General features: G+C 40.2%; 1 protein-coding gene across 18 annotated transcripts in view; it reads right to left on the reverse strand.

Annotated features, from left to right (window-relative positions):
- Nucleotides 1-23,450, reverse strand: part of ank1a (ankyrin 1, erythrocytic a) — a 132,815-nt gene that overhangs the window by 19,864 nt on the left and 89,501 nt on the right. For 8 of the 18 annotated variants that reach the window (XM_042487611.1, XM_042487604.1, XM_042487610.1 and 5 more), the window contains 35 exons: nucleotides 23,095-23,193; nucleotides 22,728-22,826; nucleotides 22,345-22,530; nucleotides 22,119-22,217; nucleotides 21,917-22,015; nucleotides 21,713-21,811; nucleotides 21,266-21,463; nucleotides 20,277-20,375; nucleotides 20,071-20,169; nucleotides 19,822-19,920; nucleotides 19,349-19,546; nucleotides 19,145-19,243; nucleotides 18,957-19,055; nucleotides 18,295-18,492; nucleotides 18,070-18,168; nucleotides 16,428-16,526; nucleotides 14,910-15,008; nucleotides 14,728-14,820; nucleotides 14,529-14,601; nucleotides 14,337-14,357; nucleotides 11,402-11,522; nucleotides 11,140-11,218; nucleotides 9,331-9,446; nucleotides 9,007-9,231; nucleotides 7,345-7,499; nucleotides 7,039-7,250; nucleotides 4,573-4,777; nucleotides 4,304-4,400; nucleotides 3,947-4,175; nucleotides 3,737-3,865; nucleotides 3,478-3,597; nucleotides 2,728-2,815; nucleotides 2,434-2,508; nucleotides 1,988-2,119; nucleotides 963-1,115 (listed from right to left, as the gene is read on the reverse strand). In XM_042487611.1, coding sequence (XP_042343545.1) covers nucleotides 963-1,115; nucleotides 1,988-2,119; nucleotides 2,434-2,508; nucleotides 2,728-2,815; nucleotides 3,478-3,597; nucleotides 3,737-3,865; nucleotides 3,947-4,175; nucleotides 4,304-4,400; nucleotides 4,573-4,777; nucleotides 7,039-7,250; nucleotides 7,345-7,499; nucleotides 9,007-9,231; nucleotides 9,331-9,446; nucleotides 11,140-11,218; nucleotides 11,402-11,522; nucleotides 14,337-14,357; nucleotides 14,529-14,601; nucleotides 14,728-14,820; nucleotides 14,910-15,008; nucleotides 16,428-16,526; nucleotides 18,070-18,168; nucleotides 18,295-18,492; nucleotides 18,957-19,055; nucleotides 19,145-19,243; nucleotides 19,349-19,546; nucleotides 19,822-19,920; nucleotides 20,071-20,169; nucleotides 20,277-20,375; nucleotides 21,266-21,463; nucleotides 21,713-21,811; nucleotides 21,917-22,015; nucleotides 22,119-22,217; nucleotides 22,345-22,530; nucleotides 22,728-22,826; nucleotides 23,095-23,193 — 4,390 coding nt within the window. The remainder of the gene's footprint in view (nucleotides 1-962; nucleotides 1,116-1,987; nucleotides 2,120-2,433; nucleotides 2,509-2,727; nucleotides 2,816-3,477; nucleotides 3,598-3,736; nucleotides 3,866-3,946; nucleotides 4,176-4,303; nucleotides 4,401-4,572; nucleotides 4,778-7,038; nucleotides 7,251-7,344; nucleotides 7,500-9,006; nucleotides 9,232-9,330; nucleotides 9,447-11,139; nucleotides 11,219-11,401; nucleotides 11,523-14,336; nucleotides 14,358-14,528; nucleotides 14,602-14,727; nucleotides 14,821-14,909; nucleotides 15,009-16,427; nucleotides 16,527-18,069; nucleotides 18,169-18,294; nucleotides 18,493-18,956; nucleotides 19,056-19,144; nucleotides 19,244-19,348; nucleotides 19,547-19,821; nucleotides 19,921-20,070; nucleotides 20,170-20,276; nucleotides 20,376-21,265; nucleotides 21,464-21,712; nucleotides 21,812-21,916; nucleotides 22,016-22,118; nucleotides 22,218-22,344; nucleotides 22,531-22,727; nucleotides 22,827-23,094; nucleotides 23,194-23,450) is intronic. The other 10 variants (XM_042487616.1, XM_042487608.1, XM_042487598.1 and 7 more) reach the window with 6 other exon arrangements.

Here is a 23,450-nt window from a genome sequence, read left to right on the forward strand (position 1 = left end):
CACTGCAGCTGTGATCTGAATATCTCCCTTTTCACCCTTTGACCCTCATGGCCATATCTCTATGCATCGTTACATCTCTGAGTATTGCTCCAGTTTTCACAGAATCTGACCTGTCGCCTGTCAGACTGACTCATCATCTGCACGGGACACAGAGAGGAAAAGCCAGTCCGGTACGAAGGGGAGCTCACACCAGTCCAGAGGTGAAAATGGAGTCAATAAGATGTAGGGTATGCATGTGTGAAGGAAACCATGAGGAAAAGGAGTAAAAGACTGAGGACTGACAGTTGGTAAGGGGGTCAGTTAAGCTAGGCTGTACTTACATGTATGATCTACTTAGGCCGATCATGTATGACAATGCGTTGTGTTATAGTCAAAATATCACTATAAAATGTAGTCCTTTTACATTATGAACGGGCAATAAAAACTCTTAACATAATCAAATACTGACTAAACTAATTCTTTGACATTAGAGCACAAAATAACAGAAATAACAACAACAGTAAAACTAATTAAATTCTAAATATTAAAGGTACTTATTTCTACGTGAAGTTTGCTGAAAAAGCTGTTCAGTAAGGGGATACTTGTAAACTCTGTAGATTCAGCATTTAATCATACTTTTTTCATTCTACTTTTTGTCACATTAAATGAATACATGGAGAAATGTGTAACCAAAGGCACTACGGAGGCTGTAGCACAGTAGGAGTGTCCTGAGTCCCTCTGCATGTTGCAGTCCTGCAAAGGTTTGACGTTTGTGGCAGCTTTCATACACAACAGCATCACAAGGGGGGATAAAATAAGAAAGACAGCAGAGAGAGAATACAGAGGGAAACACACTTCACTTCGCCTTCAGGGGATTTTTGGGAGCGAGGAGGTTTGTTTATTGGAGAGATGGCTCAGGGTCAAGGCAAAAGGGGACATGGGGAAGAAGGGGCTGCATTGTGGGATTTTGGGAGGAAACTTACCATTGGTCATACCAGGGGAGAGGTTGTCTCTCTCGTTGTGTCGACGTCTGGCGAGATCACGCGATTGTCTGGTGGGCTGAGGCGGCTGGCCCTCCAACATGTTGACTATGTCCATACGGTCAATACTCTTCAGAGCTGCGTACAAGCTCTCCACTGCAGAGTAGACATGTGGAGGAGAGACACAAGCAGACAAGGAGAGAGAGAAGGAGGGGAAGGGGGTTTCCAGGAAAAACAGCAACACCATTACAACAATAATGTGACTTTGACTCAGTTAAAGAGATAGAAAGTTGCCTAAATAGAGACATAATAAGATGAGAGAAACTCAAAGCAGTCTCAGGCCCTGTCTACACATATACAGATATTTTTGAGAACTGATATTTCCGTTTTTGCCTGTCACCTGCACACAAACTGAATTTTAGGTCACTACAGTTTGTTTTCTTAGGTGCAGATTTTTCAGAACTCATATTACTTTGTATCTGTGTAGACATTTGGGAAACAATGACATCATCTACTCAATTCGCACATGCCCTTTCCCTTTACCGCTTTGTGTAAAAGGCATGTACCAAAAGTAATAACAACGTAAGACAAACTTACTGTTATGTTTTGGGTTTTTTTACATTTTGTTACCACCACTTTGTTTAGGCAAGGAAAATGTATTAATATAGTACATTTCATAACCAAAGTAGTTTACAGATTCATCAAGTTAAAGTTCATTGTAGCCGATCACAAAGCATGCCCCAAAGGGCTGTTCAAATAGTAATTTCAATTAAATTTCAATTTGATCTATCAAGTCCAAATCACAAATCATAATTAGCCATATGACACCCCCCTGTCCTTGGACCCTTAGTCTAATGACAACTCTTAATCTCAATATTGCTGCACCTCTTTGCAGACAAACAGAATCATCTGCATCCAGCGTTTTTTGTGTCCACCAGTGTGGAGGTGTAAAGATGGAAGGGGAAAATATTAATTACAAAATAAAATCTGTATATGTGCAGACGGGGCCTGAGGTCTGATATACTCACTCTTAGCCCTCTTGCCCTCGCGGGTGGCCCACAGGTTGAGCAGCGCAGAGCTCTGCTCCAGCAATGAGTTTGGATTCTCCACACGGATCTTGTTGATGTCATCCACGCTGAGCTGAAGCTCACGTGCCAACTCTGTGTAGACAATAAGACAGAGGAGATCAATTAAGTGAGGGAAATATTTACATCATTTCACCTTTGAGTCATGCTGTTAGTGTACACAGTCTTTAAATGGTGCTTTGCTTCACAGTCGCTCTATCCAGAAGAGGCAGAATAGTCTGTCAAACAGCTACGGCTCTTGGCAGGAAAACAGGAAATAATTAGTTTCATTGGCTGGTTGCCATGTTAGAACTTAATCAGCAGCGAGCTAGACAAGCTTGTCAGACATAAGGTAAACACGGATGGTTAGCAACACATAAAACAGATTCACTATATTCTTGTTCACTCACCAGCCCAGCTCAGCCCCAACTGCTCTGCAATCACAGCCATCTTTAGCTCTGTCCTCTCCATGGCGCTCATCGATGCTGCACAAATCAGACCAAAACTGACTATTTAACATCTGACTAATGCTGCAGTTGAGATTATTCCTGTAATGCAACGCTCATTGATTCCGTATAAGAAATATGGCTGTCGTTGAAGTAGAATGATGGAAAAAATGCAATCATATATTGTATATTGATATGTCATCAAGAGAAAATAAGCAGGAACAATAATTTACAAGCAGGAAAGTGAGAGCCTCATACCCATAGCAGGTTCATTTAAGGCGCTGTATCTTTCTCTCAAAGCCAGCGGGGTCAGAGTTCGCCTCCGGTCTTCACTCCCAACAATCTGCTAGGCACAAGCAAACAACACTAAAGTCTGTCATCAAAGGAAAACGACCATAACTAAATACTTGAGCCGGGTATCATTTCATCATTTCAAATTTGACAATCACTTGACTGGAGAAGTTTTGACATTACTTGGTCCTGGACTGTTTCAGTTAATACCCGAGAAGTAGAGTTGGTCTGATACCATTTTTTCTTCTCAACAAAGATAGCAATTCCTGAATTTGCATTCTGGCTTACACAGAGTACAGCTCTGACACCATTACGTTAAAAAAAAGAAGCAGCTTTATACTACTGACCCTGTATTGATGTGAAATTATTGCTATCATTGTTGTATCGCATGGCTCAAGTTAAGCACTGTGTAAAACATGAATAAAGAGAATGAACGCCAAAGACCTTTCTTTTATTATGTAGTTTTTGCTGATGGATAATATTGCACTTTTTCTCTGCAAAAAGTTTCTTCTTCACGAATTTAGAGTAGCAAAGAATTGATTTCCTGGAAATTTGCAGTTTTTGTGTAAAATTGTTTTAAAGTTTCAATACAAATTCGGTGGTATTAGATCAGTGCATAGACTTGCGTACTAACCTCTACCTGAGAATTTAGGCAGTACTGGGGGCATTTCCCAGTACCCTAATAATACACTGCATGTGTTACTTTGGGAGCTTTACCTTGATACATGGAGGCATGGTAATGTTGAGGTTACAGAGCACATGTTGACTGTCCTCATACTTGGTGGACTTGCGCAGGAAAGACAGAAATCCAGTGTGCTCTTTACTGCTGTCTCTCACCTTAGACACACAGACACAAGGAATGAGGACACATACATACGGGTATGTGAAGCAGAGACAGAGCTGGTGGAGTATTAAGGGAGTAACAAAAAACATAAAACTGTAGAAAGAACTGTAAAAGAAAGACAAATGTTAATACCTTAACAGAGACAGGAAGTCTGTTATCTCTGAAGGCCTGGAAGCTGAAGCAGCGCGGCTGCTGGGTGGCCTTCCTCACGGGCACGAGGTTCCCTGAACACTCCAGGTGGAGAGGCATTCCCTCCATCACCTGCAATACAGAGCAAAGGCATTGGCCTTCACCACATTACATTTTTACCACATCGATATGATGAACTGTCTCAGAACTGACCTCTATGTCTCTGCTGCGAGCCACCTCTGTGAAGTTCTCATGTTGTTCCAGGGTTTTATCCATCTTATCGTCGGTCATACAGTAGCAGCGCAGGCGGCCCTCACGCAGCTCGTTCATCTTTGCAAACACCACAAACTTGGCCATGTAGGGAACGGCTGACAGCTCTCGGTAGAGCAGGTTTGCAAAAGAGACAGCCTCAGCTGTCCGAGGACAGTCTGCAAGCCAGAATCTGACAAGAAACAATACATGTTATCATATCAATCAGTTGAGCTGTTTGGCAAAACGATTTGAGATGGCAATGACTTGCATCAAACTTTATGGTATGATGACCGTAATGTATGTTGCCAGGTAACTTACCGTGCTGAAACATTGGTTGTGAAACTGGCACAGTCTTTAGCATACATAAGCTTGGTGGTGCCAGTAATGTCTTCCCATTGGGCTGGAGCTGTGCCACCTGGGAATCAGACAGGATGAGAAAGAGCAAACTGGTTAATCTGGCATCAGCAAAGGTCAAACGGAAGACATCTTTTATCACCGCAAACTAGTTTTAACCCATTAATCGTCTCTTGCCATGGATGGGACGCTCTCCAGCCAACACAATCACACTCAACCATGGCATGCATTACCTATGACAGAACAAAGCAGACGCAGACTGGTGGTGTCGCCCTCCCCAGAGTCTCGGGGGCTTTCCCTCCAGGATGGGGGCAGGGGGATGCGCAGACCGATGGGCCGGTGGAACTTGCGCCGCCGAGGCTCCACAGTGACCACGGGGCTAAAGTTTGCCTGGTTACCAAGCAGCTTTGCAACCAGCTCGTCTGGAACTGGCTGAGCCTGAGGTTGAAAGTAAATGGTGGGGAGAGGGGGTACGTAACACGGGCACAGATTTGATGATGTGGTAGAAATAAGGGAAATTGGACAAAAGAGAGAAATATATTAACAGGCAACAGAAATTTAAAAAATAAAAGATGTTGGATAGCAGGGTGGCAGGTAGAATGAGACAATGTTTGATGGATGATGTGGTACAATGAGGAAAAAAAGGGTAAAAAAAAAATAAAAAATAAAGCACAACCAAACAGGGAAAAATTAAAGGTGAGGAGAAAAAGAGAGAGAGAGAAGTTCACAGTGAATAAACAAATAAACAAATTGGTTGTAGACTTAAAAACTTTTTTATTGTAAAATGTAACAATTTGTGTTAACATTAAACTTATACAGTCATTAATACAAAATCAATATCAAAGAAAAAGGCATTGCAGGTTTTAAAGGCAACTCATGATATGACAGCTACAGTTTAATTAAATAGATATGTTCCTAAAAAATAAGAAATAGTTATTAGAAAAGTATAATAATTTCTATTTTACTTACATTCAGTTACATTCACTACTTTCAGCATAGAGGTTACGGCATGTGTGGTAGCATGTTAGTTTACAAGACATATTTAGCTCAGTATTAAATCAGCCATGTGTCTAAAGGACACACAGTAAAAAGTCCATTCATACAGAAACTACCTTTTATTTTGGTTTATTGAAACTGATTCTGACTTTGGAATTAAGGGTTTCCATCTGATTATTAAAATTCTTAAGTTTCTAACCTACATATTCATCGAGGACTTATTTTTTTAATTAGAATAATCATTTTGTTAGAAACAGATATGAATGCAATATTAGTCTTGAACTGTAATAAAATCTGCACACTGGAAAAAAGATTGTAAAATGAAATTGTGTGCAAATGGAGCCATAAAAAAACCCAAATCAGCAAATCTGCGAAAATGCTGCATATTTATATAACAAACATCTACTGCAAAGAATTATGAAAAGGGAAAAGATGACATTTAATGTAATTTTCTTTCTATAAACCAAACCAATGTTTGACATATTGGGCGGGGCAATATGGAGAAAATCAAAATATCACAATATTTTTGACCAAATGTCTCGATATCAATATTGCAACAATTTGTAACGCTGACTATTGGTGCTTTCACAAAATATTTACGCAATGAGATTTTTGATAAATAATCATCTGTTATTTAGATATAATGATGAGGTGTGTAAATATATATAATAGACCAGCTAAAACAGTCTGATACGTTCAAAAATTGCATCACTAAAGTGTTAAAGACAACATTGTCCACATTATGATATCAAAGAATTCAAAATGATATCTGTTTCATATCATGATATTGATATATCAGCGATATATTGCCCAGCCCTATTTTGAAATGCCTGGAAACTTAAATTGTAAAAATTAAAAGTATCAATGTGCCAAGAAAAAAAATAAAATCTTATGATTGATGACTGGATAATTGTAATTTGAAATTTAACCATTTCATAAAATACCATTCCAAAATGTTGATTTTACAGCTAATTGTCAGATGGTATGTTATTAATAATTCCTTTTTAATGTTTAAATTTGAAACAGAATTTTAAACATAAGTGGATGCTTGTGTAAATAAAGTAAGTTTTTGCTGTAAAACTGAGCGTGGTGCTAAAAAATGTATTTTTCTTGTCTTTGGTGTGTATGTTTGAGAAATCATCAAGACCTGTTAAGTGTAGTCAAACACACAGAAGGGTGGTAAAAGCTTCAGAGATGCAACGTTTGAAGATCAGTTGCAGCTTTCACCCTTTTCTGTGTAAGACAAAACTTTTAGCCCATTTTCCAGACATTCGTGTTACCAAAACCCCTGTGCAGTGAGTATAAAGCAGATGATTTCCCATCAAGTAATGTTTGACTGACTGATACCTCAAATTAATGTGTTAATATATAGTAAATTCAGGGCTTTTTCAAGGATATAAATACATTAATGAGAAAGATAAAACAAACAACAACATATCGGCACTAAATGAGCGGTCCACAGTTATATAAAGGTGCCAAGTGCATGCACTGTGTGAAATTAAAAGGTCCTCTAAAAATGCAAAAGAAAAAGCAAAATAAAGAAACAAAAGAAAACTTAATCAGGAATCACCAAGTGCCGATATGATCAGGTCATTCCAAAATCAATCAATATACATCCCACATGCTTTTTTCTTTTCAGGCAAACACAGGCATTAACGATTCTGTCTTTCTTCTCCTTCCTTCTCCTCATCGTCCCATCTCACCTGCAGCCCCAGGCGGACTCGTTTGGTGACTGCTGTCTCAGGAAACGTGGCCTGGACCAGTGGCACCAGTTTACTTGTCAGCGAACCTCCTTCTGGTCCGATCAAATCGCTCTCTTGCTGGACTCGTGATACAACAGCAAAGTAAAGGGGGAAGTCGGTGGAGATGATGCGACGGATTCGCTTCTTCCCGAGCTCCTCTTGACTTTCTAATTCTGAGGAGCCAGAAGAGGGTTAAACTTTCAGGAAGTGACGACACCCAGTGTCATGTCTGAATGTCAGTCTGAGATCCAGCATGTAAACTCTTACCCTCATCCATCCCGTTGAGGATTGTTTCTAGCACCTCGTCGCCATAGCGATTGCGATGTTCTTTCCAGACTGAGCCATTCTCGCTCCTCAACACCACAAGCTCCCGGTCACCTCGACCCAGAGCGGCAAAGTGGGGGATCTCCACTATCACCGGTCTGCCAAACAAAAGATAAAGAATTATACATGAACAAATGACAGTGACTTACTAGGTACAAAAGCGTAGTAACACTTTTTGCACATTTCAACAACGTTATTCAAAGTGCTTCACAGAAAACATTACAAAGTGCAAAAAGAAACATATTACTAAAGGACACAGAAAAAAATAGAAGACTAAGACTTATAAATACAAGAAGAAAAGTTGCAGTGTAAGAAATGCATAATTATTTGAACAAACAGAAAAGTCTTGTGCCTTGATTTAAAAGATCTGAGAGATACAGTGAGCCTGCTGCCTTCTGAGCAGCCCAATTAGCTGCATAGTTGTTGAATCATTGTAGATTTTTGCAAAACATGGATACATAACATTTGTATTTTATTATGTAGCAGACATTGAAACTTTACATGCTGTGGGTCATGTTTGTTAAGCTTAGGCACAAAGAACCCATTGGTTATAGTTATGAAAATAACATCTTTTGGCTGATTTTTTACATTTTTACATGATTTTAGAGACACAATTCCTGCTGGAAATGTCTCTTTAAAAAACAACTGCTTTTCATGGCACTACCCCAACCAATCAGTTGCTACAAAAAACCCACGTTTAGTGCCTAAAAAGCTGCTGGAAAATCAGCAATGGCATGCTAAAACACAACTGGTTTGTTGTTTGAACAGTGGTCTGCAGATTAGTAGATTAGAAGTCACGCCATCCACTCTCCTCTCCACCTCCAGATACAAAGGTCAGTGTATGTACTATGTCACTTTAGCAATGTTGATAACATACAAATGAAATGTAGAAATTTAACATATATTTGCAGAAACGTACATTGCCAACATATTCTTCTGGCAATTGGGCTGCTCTGGGAGTTTGTTCCAGGTTTAAGGTGCATAAAAACTTAATGCTGCTTTTCCTTGTTTAATTCTGACTCTGGTGACAGAAAACATACCTGTCCCTGATGACATGACAGGTGTGGATGGTTCAAGTCAAGTCAAGTCAATTTTATTTATAGAGCCCATTATCACAAAACAAGGTTTGCCTCAGAGGGCGTTACAGTGTACGACATCCCTCTGCCCTTAGACCCTCACATCACCCAAGGAAAAACTCCTGAAAAAGATCCCCTGTAACATGAAAAAAAAGGAAGAAACCTCGGGAAGAGCGGCAGAGGATGATGAGGGATCCCTCTTCCAGGATGGACAGACGTGCAATAGATGTCGTAAATAACAAATGAAATACAATTGTTGCAAAAAGGAAAGAGAAAGAAATGGTGTAGCAGACGGTCAGAAAAGTATCTAGACCATAAACCGTTCTGTACTTTATAAACCAAAAGCATTAATTTTAAATCAGTTGCTTAACAGACAGGAAGCCACTTTAAAGACCTCAGAACTGGAGTGATTGATCCACTTTCATGATCTTAATGAGGACTAGAAATATGTAAAATATTAACGTTTTTTGTGCACTTAGAGTAAGCAAAAAAGATCTTGATTGTTTTCAGTAGAACAAAGTTTCCTTACCCCAGGAATTGCATCCCGGCCGGCCCCAGGGAGATGATCCTGCTGGCCAGCCCCTCTCCCTCCACCAGTGGAGGGGGGCTGGTCAGCTTCTGCGGCTTCACCAGGCGGCAGGTGATGCGGGTTGGTGCCGCACAGGTCCGCGGAGGTATGATGACACGTAGACCGTTATGCCTGCTGCCTCGCATTGAGCCGCCCCGAGCATCTACCATAAAACTGACCAGGAACCTGTTGTTAAACAAAGACTGAGACAATTAGCTGCCAGATCAAATACAAAATAGAGATTAAGCGAGATAAAAATGTTTTTTTAATCATTGCTGTGCTGACCCTGTGTGTATGGGACTGGCGACTGGGCTGACATTATCTGACGTCTCAGTTGCTGGGCTGCTGGGGATCAGTGAGTCCTCATCATATTCTTTGGGCAGTGGAAGTGGAGTGTGTTGCTACAACAGACAGAAAGACAAACTGCTCATGGCATCCTAAAAAGAACACTGTTTAGCATAATGTTTAGTATGACCCTAAAAGTGTATTGCGTACACTATCATCTGTGTAATGGAGATGATATGCAGAGGGTTATGATGACAGATTATGCCGGTGTATTCATGTTTAAAGTGCTATTTTTACAGTGATTATGGAAACAGTACATCATTAACCTTCAAATGACCATTGAGGAGAATCTCATTTACAATATAATGTTACAAAAAGGGTGGAACTAAAATGACAGCATCACTTTACATACTTTCAAATAAAGTCACCTAAAAGTATCATTTTTTAAGTTTTAATCAGAAATGTGCATTTAGGTTAAACATTTTCCTTTTATTTATTTATTTTTCTGTTTGTTTATTTTATATTATCTATTTTCATTCATCCTCTAGTTGGGCTATGTTTTGCATCATGTATATGTAGGTCTAAGGGTGTATATTATGTGTATTGTACTGTTTTATGTATTGTTTTATATATTGGTATGTTTTTCTATATTCAAAACCTAATAAAAATATGTAAAAAAAAAAACGGCCACAACACACAGCCTTTTAAGTTGACAAAATCACACAAAAAATTATTGACTTGAGCATTAAAATTGATTCTTTATCTTGAAAACAGTAGTTTGACCAAAGAAAGTCAGCACATAGACCTTAACTCAAGTTCATCTTTTTCCTGAGCTTTCAACACCTTCTCTTAGTCTTCTTTAGCAGATGGAGGTTGCTAAGTTGTCTTGGAGATTTTAGGAGTCCACAGACAAATACGAAGACTTTATTTTGCTAATGAAGAGTTGAAGAAAAGTGGTAAACTTTGAAAAATATCTATTAAGTAGACTGTGAGTAAAAGGGACATTCCACCAGTTTTCTCAAGTGACAGCACTTGAGTCACTTCAGCTTGGACGTCGAAACTGCAAATTCATAACAGAGACCAGTGAGAACAGAGAACAGTGTTTGTTCGAAAAAGCTCGCTCTGATTGCTAGAGTAATATGGCACAAATTGGACCGTAAAGATGTTAGAATGCTGTCGTAATGTGCAGTATGATTATTTTAAACGACGGAGCAGCAGAGCACCAAGTGCAGTGACTGTGTGATTAACATTATGGTTCATTCATTCATGTAGTATGAAAGTGCTCTGGTTCTTCAAAAAATAGTGCTCTCATTTTAGTATGGGGAGTCAGATTGGCTTCAGAAACCCATCCCACCCACTGCAAACTTGTCCGATTTGAAAGGAATGTCATTATTAAGTTGCAAGGGAAATGAAGGATTGGGGGTTGTTGTAGTTTGACCCATATTATGGACAAAAAGTCAGGTTATCTCAACATCTGCTACTTCAATTTTGAGTATTCTTTTTAAAAGTTGACCTATTGTGTTTTCCTTATTTTCTGTCCTATATTTAATGTTACAGTGTGGGACCTTTATTTTAAACATGGGCAGAATTTCAAATAATGATGTAAATGTATGTGAAAGTAAAAATCCCTGTGAGGAAAAACCTCCGGTTCAGACCATGCTCTAGTAGAAACTCAACATACAAGTGTGAAGCTGAAAATGAGCACAATACATCTCCTTTTAATGTTTTTCTTGCAAGTCCCTCAACGTTATGGAAGTGCAACACCAAATTGCCTCTGCAGTATCTTCCTGATGCTGATCTGTACAGTACCTGATCTATCTCATGTTCTTTCAGGATAACGGTCTCTGGAGAAACTCGGGGGATCCTGGGAATGGCAGGCGAGTAATTCCTGTTGGATCAAAAGAGAAAAACACGAGTCAGATTAAAGAAGTCTCTTTACATCTCCTCCCAAGTGCTCTCGTCCCTGGTGTTTAGTGAGTGTCTATGGTGCATCCCCCTCTATCCATCCACCTATTAGCTTGTGGCTACCAGCTTGGCTCTCTCGCCTGTTTCCCCGCCCAGCCCCCCTTACGCTGTGCCCAGCCCTCTCTCGTACTCCAGTGATTTCTTGGGGGAGAGGAAATCGTCATCATGGTCTTTCATGTCATCCATCTTCATGTACCTGGCCCCTTCTGTCCCCAGGAGCTCCTCTCCTTCAGAGAACAACATGCCAAAGAGAGCGAACAGACCGTGGTCAGGTTGGTGAAACAGCAAAAGAGGGAGAGAGAAAGAAAAGAACAAGGTTGTTAACCAGCGGTTAGAGGGGTTAGACGTTAGGAGATGGCTCTGTGATTAAGGGGTTAGACCGGTGAGATGAGACATTAGTGACGATGCTCTGTAAACTAACAGTTTTACTGCCAATAAATAGCAAAAACTTCTAGCAAACATTTAAAAAATCAGTAACGAGGACATGATCAATACAGCAGGTCACCGTAATCAGCTGTAGTCTCAGACTGCGTCCATTCAGAACCACTCAAACATGACTACATTGAAATAAGAGAGGACAGCCTACAAATGTAGTCCGGAGTTTTCAAAAGCCCATAAAATCTCAGTTAGAGACAACAGCATTATAGATGTGCACAGTGCACCATCTCTGGAGGAGAGCATAATCTAATTCCAAAAATGTGTTGTCTAGTGAATAAACAGTTATTGAGCTGGATGATTTAGACATCACCTGCCTCAGAGAGCGATGTATGAGGAGATTTGCTCTCGAATGCAAAAGCTAGGACAACAGAGCAGCATCAGCCCACTGCAACACACATAATGACCACAACACAGGCTGCTCTCCTTTAAAAAAGATCATTGTATGAGCAGAGGTGGGTTACTTACCCCCACAACATGCAGTAATTTTCAAGAATTCACCAGAAGTGCGTCTTCCCTGTGTGTATTAATATGTGACCGTATCAGCGCAGCTTGTGTGAGTGTGTGAGCGGGCGTCTGTCAGCGGTCGAGAGCCAAAGTGATGTCGTAGGTGTCATTACACTATGTTTGACTCTGCGAGTCCACTTCCCACAGGTTCACATGAGTCAGCTTGTGTCCTGGATATTCTCTGTCTTGTGTACTGTGCATGTGTGCCATGTTGTGTAGGCAAAGTGTTACCGCATACGAGCGTGTGCATCAGATAACCTGCCGCTATCATTTCACCATTGCGGATATGAGATGTGACTTTAAGATGGTGTCTCGGCTACTCTCTATATTTAGAGCAAAGGTGACGATCTGTCAGTTAAATTATCAGGGGACTAAAAATATCAAGACATAATGTCCTCTGACATCATTGTCAGTGGTGTTGTGAACATCAGTCATTAAAAGTTAAACTTGCAATGAGTGACTTTTAAAAGGCAGCAAAACCAGCTCTGAGCTGACATATAAGTTTTACGTTGATATAGTTAAACTTGTTAGCCAACAGTTATTTATTTATACCACCAGATTATCACAGTTATGTTTGTTTGTCCTGTTGATTGTAAGTCCAATATGTGCTCTCCGTTTAGCTCTGTTTTTGGTCTCCACCAACTCCAGAAGGATTTACCTGATAATTGTGGCCTATTACTGCGAATATGCTAAGAGTGCAGCGAGAGGGTTGGGCAGTATTATGGGATTATGGCATAACAGGGCATTTAGAAAATTGACAGTATGATTTTCAATAACTTTGAAAAATGAGAAGTTCCTCTTTCTATTAACCCTTCAAAACCTGAGCAAATTGGCTTGATTCTTTTCAAAAACATGGGAAGAAGGCAAAGAGCAATGAAAAAAGAAAGGACTCAAAAATTATCAAGAAATTTGTAAAATTTGTATAAAGTACTAGAAAATTAGCTCAAAATATAGTAATTTTCGAACATAAATATATATCCCATTTTATAACTTATACCCATGGGTGGATTATGAGACAGTAAACCCCTGGACACAGAGCCACACACCTTGTGGTGGTTTTGTATCTCTTTGTAGTTGTTGTACATCTTTTAGTGGTTTTGTGTCTCTTTGAAGCATTCTGTCTCTTTGTTTTATCTTGTCTTTTTTGTTCATTTTGTTACTCTTTGCAGTTCTTGTGCATCTCTTTGTGTTATATTTGTATCTCTATGTGGTCATTTCCAGTTTCTTCCCAGTCAATATGCTTATATCTGAGTGACATTTTGCAGGAGAAGTCCAGGGGGGCCCTGAAACTTTAGGCCCCTGGGCCTGTGACCCCTAGGCCCGTTCAGTAATCCTTCCATGTGTATACCATGGTGAAATGTGAGGAAGGTATGAAAAAATATATAACCCCAAAGCCTAGATGCAGGCCAGAAAACGTAACAATAATTGTTCGAGGTCTCTATAAGCCTCTGTAGAGTCAGGTGATAGTTTTCTTTATGACTACGAATAACTTTAATATACAAATCCGCTATCACATACATTTCACATGGGAGGAACACAAAAACGATGCAGTACAAGAATGACACCACACTGGATTTAAATGCAGACACAACAGAAGACACACATTTCAGAGCAATGGTAGCACTACTCCACTATGAACTGCTAAAGCTCACAGAGCAGATGTTAAGTTTTGTTGGGTTTTTTTTTTAAATAAAATATTTGTTAAATTTTAACTGATATTAGAAAAAATTGATATGTTATGTTATAGGGGTTGTCTATATGTATTCGCTATGGCTGTAACTGTGAAAACAAGGACTGCTATCAAAACATGGAGGGAAAAAGACACCTGGAGAGTTAGAGGATGAGGGTGTTATTGAAGGGACATATAGAGGTTACAGACATGGGTGCTATGGGTGCATGCTAATGAGAAACCAGAGCCACCATCACAGTGAGCGCCACTACAGAGGAAACGAGAGAGAGAGAGAGAGAGAGAGAGAGAGAGAGAGGAAGAGAGAGGAAGAGCGGCACAGTAAAGACAGAGAGTGAGCTTGAAATGGAGCCACACACTTTAAAACAACGACCTATGAATGCCGCACGAAGAAAGAAAGAGACATTCATACCTAATGTTAGCTGTGCAATTCCTAAAAAAGGGCAAAAAGCAAAAGGAATTGGGAAAAAAAGAATATTTATGTGACCAGTTTAAAAAATCATGAAATCAGCCTTATCAACAGGAAGTAATGTTTAGATAACATAGTCGATCAAATATTGTTTCAGACTGTTTTATCTAACTAATAATAATTGAACTTCTTTACCTTCGTCCTCAGACACGTCAAGAATCTCATCCACTGTTTCTGGGAAGCTCATGCGATGTTTCTCAGTGGTCGTCTGAACAGAGGTAAGAGGAGAAAACAATTACAACAGTGAGTGTAAAAGTATTTTCATGTGATTTTTACAGCCACATAATGCCGCAGCTGTATCCTGAGGGCACGGTAGCTTTTCTAAACTTCTCACCATGGAAACTGTCTCCTCAGTGACGAGCTTTAAGACATCAATCACAGAGATGTAGCCCAACCTCTTCGCAATGGCCAGAGCTGAAGTACCATTCTGACGGACAGAAAGGAGCAGATGATCAGATCTCTGAAAAACAAGCTTTATTAATCATTTTGAAGAAGATAAGGTGCATTTATGCTCACTGTTGTTGTCTCGTTGGGCTGAGCTCCGTGCTTCAGCAGCAGTGTCACAATGTCTGTGTGTCCCTGCTGGGCCGCCTGGTGCAGAGGAGTGTAACCAAGCTGAAAAAGAGATTAAATGTATTCTTACTCACTCAATTTACAAAAGACATTGAAGATACATCTAAAAGAAACATTTTTTTCTGAATTATTCCTGAATTATGAAGTACAGAAGATCCTTTTTTAGCAGCATCACAATGAGTGAACTGGATCTTAAAAAAACATCACTACAGTGGACAACTATTGTCTGACAAGAGCTCAAACAACTGGTAGGTCAACACAAAACAAATCAGCAGAAAGTTTGATAATAGTTTAAATGTTTAAGTCATGTTTTAATGTACTGGTTTTTCTCAGTCCTCTATGATGATGATGATCTATACATTTTTGTGTTTTGGACTCTTATGCTACTCGTATGGGACGAGTATTATCTGGGGACCTCTATCATCTGTGATCATAATCCCATGCAAATCTTCAATTTCTGTAATTTGTCAAATAAAAATTCCATTAATTAGCTTCCATATTTTGTCAAACACAGAGGTCGCGATATTATTCCTGTGTGAATTGGCATCTCTGTGATTTTTTTTCTATAAGTATTTTTGTTTTTTCTGCCTCTTTTCCAGATGATAGTTGTGGAGGCTGCATTGACAATTATAAATGAAAGTTTTGACAGCATTATAGGTGCAAATTTGGGAGGCTCATCATGGAGATCCATTCGCAGAAAGACAAAGCTCAAATCCATCAGAAGAGTAAAATCTCAAAAGATAATCAGGTGGATAACATGCATGGTAACAAGCAGTAAGGAACATTTTTCTATCTTTAAACAGGCTCAACAGTTTTGTTCATTAGGCCTTTACATCATGTCCAGGAGATAATGTCAATAAATTCCAGTAAAATACAGACTGTGCTTATTGTGTGAGAATGTGCAGCAAAAATACAGATGTGGGGGAGGGGATTTCTAAATTACCTGACCTGACCACAGGTCATTTTAGTTTCATGCCTATAGCCAGACAAAGCAATCAAATTAAATATGTCAGCTTGGGTCCTGGGAGCTCGTGATAAAAATGTTTTATTATTTGAGTCTGTTAAAATGTCAGAAAAAAAGTAAATCAAGTAATTAAGAAAACAATCTATTGAGTTGTCTAAAATTGTCCAGTCTGTATTCCTTATTGCAGTGCATTTGTAAACGTTATCATATTATGAATTTAAATATGGCAATGACAGGAAATTAAAGACTTGCAGTCTCTCCAATGATTTTACGGCACATTAAACATTAGAGAGGTAAAATGCACTCATTCCAATAAATCATTGTAAAAAACAGCCAGTTTTAACAGCTTTCACAGAGCAGAACCTCTGCAGCAGCACGACTCTGTAATATTTCCTGATGAATGAATCAGAGACAGTAGGCACACTGTAACTGTGTGAGTCATGCCCTGACTCTGCATTTGGTTGTAGTTTTATGTAAAACCAGAGGGAGGCACTCACTCTTGTTTTACTGTTGACGTTTGCTTGTTGCTGCAGGAGGAACTTCACCATCTTGATGTTGCCATAGTGACACGCTACATGCAGAGGGGTGTAGCCCATCTGACAGAGAGGGGAAAAAAGTAAAAAGTCTTAAACACAAAATCACAGCAGTCGCATAACTTAAGTGTCTTAATGACCTTTTAATTTGAATACATTATGTAGATGTGATGGTATAAAGGGCTGAATGATTCATGAATATTACATTAAATAATACTTCAAATCCACACAGTACAATCATTTTGAGAGCAGAGCAGAGATAAAAACTGCATTCAGGCTGCAATGTAGAAATTAACAAAAGAGGGTGTTATTATTTCTTGTACACAAGATGGGAACAATAATACCAATAATATCACCTTGGGAAATTCCAGTACAAGAGCTCCACAACATATGGCGGGAAGTAACTATGTACATTCACCCAAGTACTATACTTAAGTACAATTTTAAGGCACTTTACTTGAGAAACTGAACATTATCCTACTTTATACTTCCACTCCACTACAGTTTAAAAGGAAATATTGTAGCTCTTACTTACCAGTTACTTTGCAGATTCAAATTAATTACACAAAATATGTCAAAAAATAAATTATGATTTACAATAGATAAAGATAAGACTTTATTGATCCCTTGAACTGAAATTCACAAGCTACCTGGCAGTAAAACAGATGAGCCACAACTCACCAGCTGCAACATATAAGTAATGTATAATTATAATATAATTCAAAGATATGCATTATTCCGAAATCAGCCATTTTGCATGCTTTTACCTTTTCTACTTTAAGAATATTTTGATCTCAGTACTTGTACTTTTATTTGTAACAGAGTATTTCTACACTGTAGTATTGGTACTTTTACTTAATACTTATATAGTAAGGTTTTAGTGAAAATGCTTGTGTTTGGGAAACACTAAACATTCAGCTGGATAAATGAGTCTTGGGTTATACTGCACAAGTTGTGTGAGAGTTAATTAACAGTTCTTATATAGTTTTGATGTGGTTAAACGTGGCCATCGATGACATCAATTCATCAAGAATTTTCTCAATTTTTGGATTCCTCGTTCACCATGGAGGCATGCGAGAAAAAAAAGTTTTATTTCTTGTATTCAACTTAAAACTGGGTGAGTAATTGATGTACAAATAATGAGTTGGGTTGTGAAGTATCCCTGTAAGTAAAACATCTGAGCACTTCCACCACTGCAAACAAAAAAAATCTACCATTTTTGTAATCCCTAAAATGCTCTCATGTTGTCAAGATTGTGTCAATGAGGACTTTTGTTTGTGGTGCTGCTGTACTGACCACATTATAAAATTTTGCACACAAATTGAACCCTACTTACTATTTTCTGCATTAATTTTTTACATCTCTATCTCAAAACAATGCTGTAAAGTTGCTCTAAGCACTACAGATCCAAAGGGTCTGAACACCTTGAGGGTCAGCCATGTGTTGATGGAAACATAACCCTCTCCTATGAGATCATCAGGCTATTTATGCTACAGCGCTTAGACACTATCTGCTATGGCTCAAAGTGGATGGTACAAGTGGTTTCTACACTGATAAGGCTTCGATAAGCCACACAGTTTGCAATGAGACTTAAAAGGTTGTTTACCCGCGTAGCAGCGTAGACTGAAGCACCTTGCTTCACCAATATATCTGCGATGCCAACATGTCCTTCTTGTGCCACCAGATGGAGAGGGGTTAATCCACTCTGGAGGCAAAAAGATGCAGAAGACAAAAGTCAAACACAGAACAAATCAAACCCAAGTAACATTGTTTTCCAAATAAACGCGCTGCCCAATGACAGTCATCCTTTAATCATTTGTGTGATTCGTGCCTTGTTTCCAAGGTTGACGTTGGCCTGTTTGGAGATGAGCAGGGAGACCATGTCGGGCCTTCCTTCCTGTGAGGCCAGGTGGAGAGGTGTGACTCCCTGCAGTGACTCAGCATTGGCTGACGCTCCGTACTGCAGCAGACTGTTAGCCACCTCCACCTGGTTCTGCTTGGATGCTATGTGGAGGGCGGTGTAGCCATTCTGGAGCACAGACATGAGTTGTGGTTAGAAAAAGATGTGTATATCCATAGTACTGGGCTCGGGCTGGATGATATAATGATATGATAGCAATATCATGATATGAGAATAAATACCTTCTTAGATTTTGTATATATCGTAATATTGTAACTGTTGTCTTTCCCTGGTTTTTAAGGCTGCATTACAATAAAATAATGTAATTTTCTAAACTCACCAGACTGTTCTCGCTGATCTATTATTTGCTTATACCGAGTCATTTTATCCACATGATTATGTGTGATTACTTGATAAAAAATCTAATTGTGTAAATATTTTGTGTAAGCACAAATAGTCAACACTACAATATTGATATGAGGTTATCTGGTCAAAGTATTGTAGTATTTGATTTCCCCATACTGCCAAGCCCTGTACTAGGCCATTCAGCATAAATTATGTGTGGACTTGTGTGTATTTCTTTTGTTACTCACCCTGGCTGCACTATGTGGTGACCCTCCTTTGCTGACAAGTAAGTTGACAACATCCAGGTTGTTGTGATGTACAGCAACATGCAGCGGAGTCAGACCATTCTGCAAAAACAGAATCAAAAGTTCATCAGACTAAGGTAGACGCATCAAAGTTTGTCTTACATATAGTCAGACCTTTATGTTTTTCTTACCTTCCCAGCAGCGTTAGGGTTGGCTCCCCTCTCCAATAACAGCTCTGCTACATCCACCTTCCCGTACTTTGAGGCCACATGAAGCGGAGTGAAGCCTTTCTACAGAGGCACCAACACGGAAGTGAACACAATATTAGCTATTTGCCATGATAGTTTTAAGTGAGCCAAACATTATGCAGTAAAAGTTAAGCAGACGGGCTTTACCTTGGTCATCTTGGTCTGCTGAGCCTCCATGTCCAGCAGGATGCGTACGGTTTGTACGTGACCTTCCCGGGCAGCGATGTGTAGGGGTGTGTGACCTGCTGTGGTTGTGGAGTTGGGGTTGGCTTTGTGCTCCAGCAGCAGCTTCACTAGCTCCTTGTGGCCCATCCGAGCAGCACAATGCAGAGGTGTTTGGTCATCCTGGAACAAGGAGAGAGTATGATACTGCATGACACTCCAGCAGTAAACTGCCTTCTCTACTGACTTAATCATCCTATTTTCAGTTAGCTTCTCCACTGTGATTTCAACTTGTTACATTGTGGAGCATTACATGTGGAAACTCTGCCAGAAATTAGCTGCTGAACCAACTTCATAAATGAATGCTACATCACATAAAGAGTATTTAATCTACATGAGGAATCTTTATGCATGAGCAAACACTATGTGGATTTTGCTATAGAGTGTAAAATCTCTACCTTGGCCTTGGCATCCACCGGTGCTGCGTTCTCAAGTAAGAACTCTGCTACCTCAAAGTGTCCTGCCCGAGATGCCATATGGAGAGGAGTCTCCACTTTCTACTCATGCAGAGAAAGACAAACCACCCACTCAGATTTATCACAACAACAACAACAACAACAACAACAACAACAACAACAACAACATAACCAGCACTGAATTGGTTATCTGGCTGCTCTTTTTGAGCTAGATTTCAGAATGAAACTCACCACATTGGAGGCACTGGGCGAAGCTCCTTTCTGCACCAGGATCTTCACAATGTTGAGATGACCCATAAATGATGCCACATGCAGGGGGGTCAGGCCGGACTGTTTAGAAGAGGAAAAGAATATTACAAATGGTCTTGCATGCCAATCATGCTTAATATAATGATCCATGAGCTGTTATTGTCATCTCCGCTGTCCTGTTCCCTCACCTCAGTCACAGCCTCTAACGACGCAGCGTGTTTAAGCAGGAGATCCATCACTCGCATGTGGTTCTTTTTACAAGCAATATGCAGAGGAGTAAAGCCATTCTGTAAAAGATAAATGAGACTGAATGAATTATCATCACTACAAAGATTAAAAACAATTTTGTCTTTACATTGTGATGGTGTCACAGAATTTAAATGTCTTTTCTCTGATTGAGGAAAATTTTACAAATATTGAGCCTCCCTGGATCAAAAATTCCTAACAGAAAGAGTCATAGTTGATCTTAATTCAAGTCTGAAGTGTGCTGTCAACAGTTTGAACTGTCTCTTTTTCAATGGAGGTCTATAGGGGAAAATGCTTTTTGGGCTGCAGGGGACAATGCTGCAATGCTGCATTTGGCCCCTGGGAAAAATTGGAAGCAAGGCTTAAGGGCCTTTCTGGGGACCTGACCAGCTCTCCAGTAGTGAAGTCAAATCATCTCAATCACCGACTGGTGGCTGGCTGCGGTATAGGTTATCAATCTCGCCCCCAACATGTAAGCAGATGGGACATGGGCAAAACTAAAGTCTCAAAGTACATGTCAAACTTCTTTTTGTCATTCTACATTGTTCTTTTCTCACTGATGTGGGTTCAAATGTTAATTTTTCTGATAAATTTGTTTTTAATTAGTTAATTGATGCTACAGAAAAGGAGGTCTAATGCCATGACTGACAGCTGTGTTTGCCAATTGATGTGCTCATGTTCAACTGCACTCATGTGCAAGTGCTCATGATTCGTTGGACAGGTGTATGGGTGGAAACTCAATACTGCCTAGACTGCTAGTGTTCAGACTCCTGCTCCACATGATGTCAATAGTGCAATATTCCAGCTGACTTATCCAGAATATTCTGGCCTCATTTTTGTACAGCGGGAAAAGTGAGGAAGCATCATTCATCTTGGCATACAGACATTGATCTGAATTTAGAAATGGACTGTGTGTGCATTCGTCATTTACCAGTGCCCGAGAGTTGGGTTTGGCCCCTTTGTCCAGCAGCACTTTGGCCATGCGATGGTGGCCGCAGTGTGCCGCCACATGTAGAGGGGTAAGGTGGTCCAATGTGATGTCATCAATCTCTGCGTTGTACTGCAGGAGCTGCTTGACGCAGTCCATGTGGTCCCCCTGTGCTGCCATGTGGATTGGAGACAGGCCATTCTTCAAAAAAAGAAAATGTGTTAACTCTCAATCCATCATAAAACAGAAAGGAACTTGTGTTATTGTGAAAATAAATAATCTGAGCAAGAAGCAGCATCAAGACAGATCACACACTGTCACTTTCATTTACTTCACTTTAAAGTACAAAACAAAGCAAAGTAACTCAATGATTGGCACTGAACCAGATGGTGTTTAGTTTATGTGTATGAGAAATGAAACATTTATTTCACTTGTTTGTATGTAAATTACCTTGGTCTTTGCCTGGATGGGAGCTCCATGGTCCAGCAGGATCTCTATAATCCTGACATGGCCATTTCTGGCTGCACAGTGCAGAGGAGTCAGCTCATCCTGGACAGAGTGGATTTGTTAATGATTTAGTTAATGATGCATCAAATTAGAAAATGTGAGGGGATCAAAGATTTTGTGAAACAGTAGAATGGATGTCTGCTGCACCTTGGTCTTGGCATCAATTTGAGCCCCTCTGTCCAGCAGGAGTCGGACCATGATCACGTTCCCTCGTCTGGCTGCGATGTGCAGAGGAGTGATGCCGTTCTGCAGAGAGAAACAGATGCACTTAGCCGGGCACACACACACGCAAGGACAACAGACAGCAGGGACAGAGATTAACCTTCCGACAACATCAATTATTCCCTACCTTTGGGGTGAAGTTGACATTGGCTCCTCTATTGAGCAGCAGCTGAGCTACGTTCAAGTTTTCATAGTGTGCAGCAATGTGGAGGGGTGTGAATCCGGTCTGCAGGGACACAACAGGGTGAGTGCATGTCACTCATTTTATTTTAGGAACACGAACAAACACAGATACCTCTTGAATATGTACTGCACATGTGTACAATAACATCTGCAGCTGCAAACATGTTTACCTTGCTGAGTACATCAGGATTGGGGTCATTCTGCAGAAGCACTGCGGCTGTGCGTGTATCGTCGTTGCGTGCTGCAATGTGCAGCGCAGGGAGGCGGACCTTTCCCTTGGTGCCGTAGTTGATGAGCAGGGCTACGACATTCTCATGTCCCTGCTGAAGAGCGACGGCGAGAGGAGTGAATCCATCCTGCAGCAGACAGGAGAGAGTTAGAAAAGTGGGTGACTTGTGGAGAAGAAATGAGAGAGGTGTAAGGAGAGAGAGGCTCATGAGAACAAAAACAGAATGGAAACACAGCAGCAGTCTGGATCAGCAAGGATGGGATTGAGGAATTTGGGAGATTACTACTCTCTGAAAACATCTGTCTGCTCCTCAGTCTTAAGTACCTCAGTTGGAATGCTCTGATTGGCTCCGTTCTCCAGAAGAAACTTCACAACCTCTAGATGGTTTTCTTGTGCAGCCATGTAGAGTGGAGTGAAACCCTTCTGTCTCAGAAAGATGCACAACAGACACACACACACACACACAGCAGCAGAGGACACACAAGCACAGCAAAAGACAGGAAGACGGTCACAGATGCACAGGGATGAACAGAGAGAGGAAACAGCAACATACAGATATATTGGAACAAAGACACATGTTAACAGATGGGATAGTAATAGTTACTACCACAGTAAAGTTCACATTTAAGTACTGAGGAGTAGCCTCAGCGAGTCCTGTCATCACCGCGGTGAGAGCAGCGCTGATTCTCACCTGGGACTGAGCGTTGACATTGGCCCCGTAGTTAACCAGCTCTGTGACCACCTGCTCCTGCCCCGCCAGGGCTGCAATGTGCAGGGCTGTGTTCCCTTTCTGTTTAAACACAGATACATGAGCACAAGAGCACACAGTCAGAACAAGCTCCAACAAAGATTATAGGTAAAATCCTGCACGTGTTTTCAAAGTGCATGTGGTTTTTGGACACGGACGTGGTTTCAAATGCAGACAAGATTTTAATGATGCTTTCTGACATTACATAGATCTAGATCAATTGTGCTTTATTTGCACATATTCAAATGGTAAAACTAATTAAATCATTTCACGCAATAGTAGTGTTGATACTAGTTTTG

Source organism: Plectropomus leopardus, chromosome 6 (genome assembly GCF_008729295.1).
Source record: "Plectropomus leopardus isolate mb chromosome 6, YSFRI_Pleo_2.0, whole genome shotgun sequence".
Classification (NCBI taxonomy): Eukaryota; Metazoa; Chordata; class Actinopteri; order Perciformes; family Serranidae; genus Plectropomus; species Plectropomus leopardus.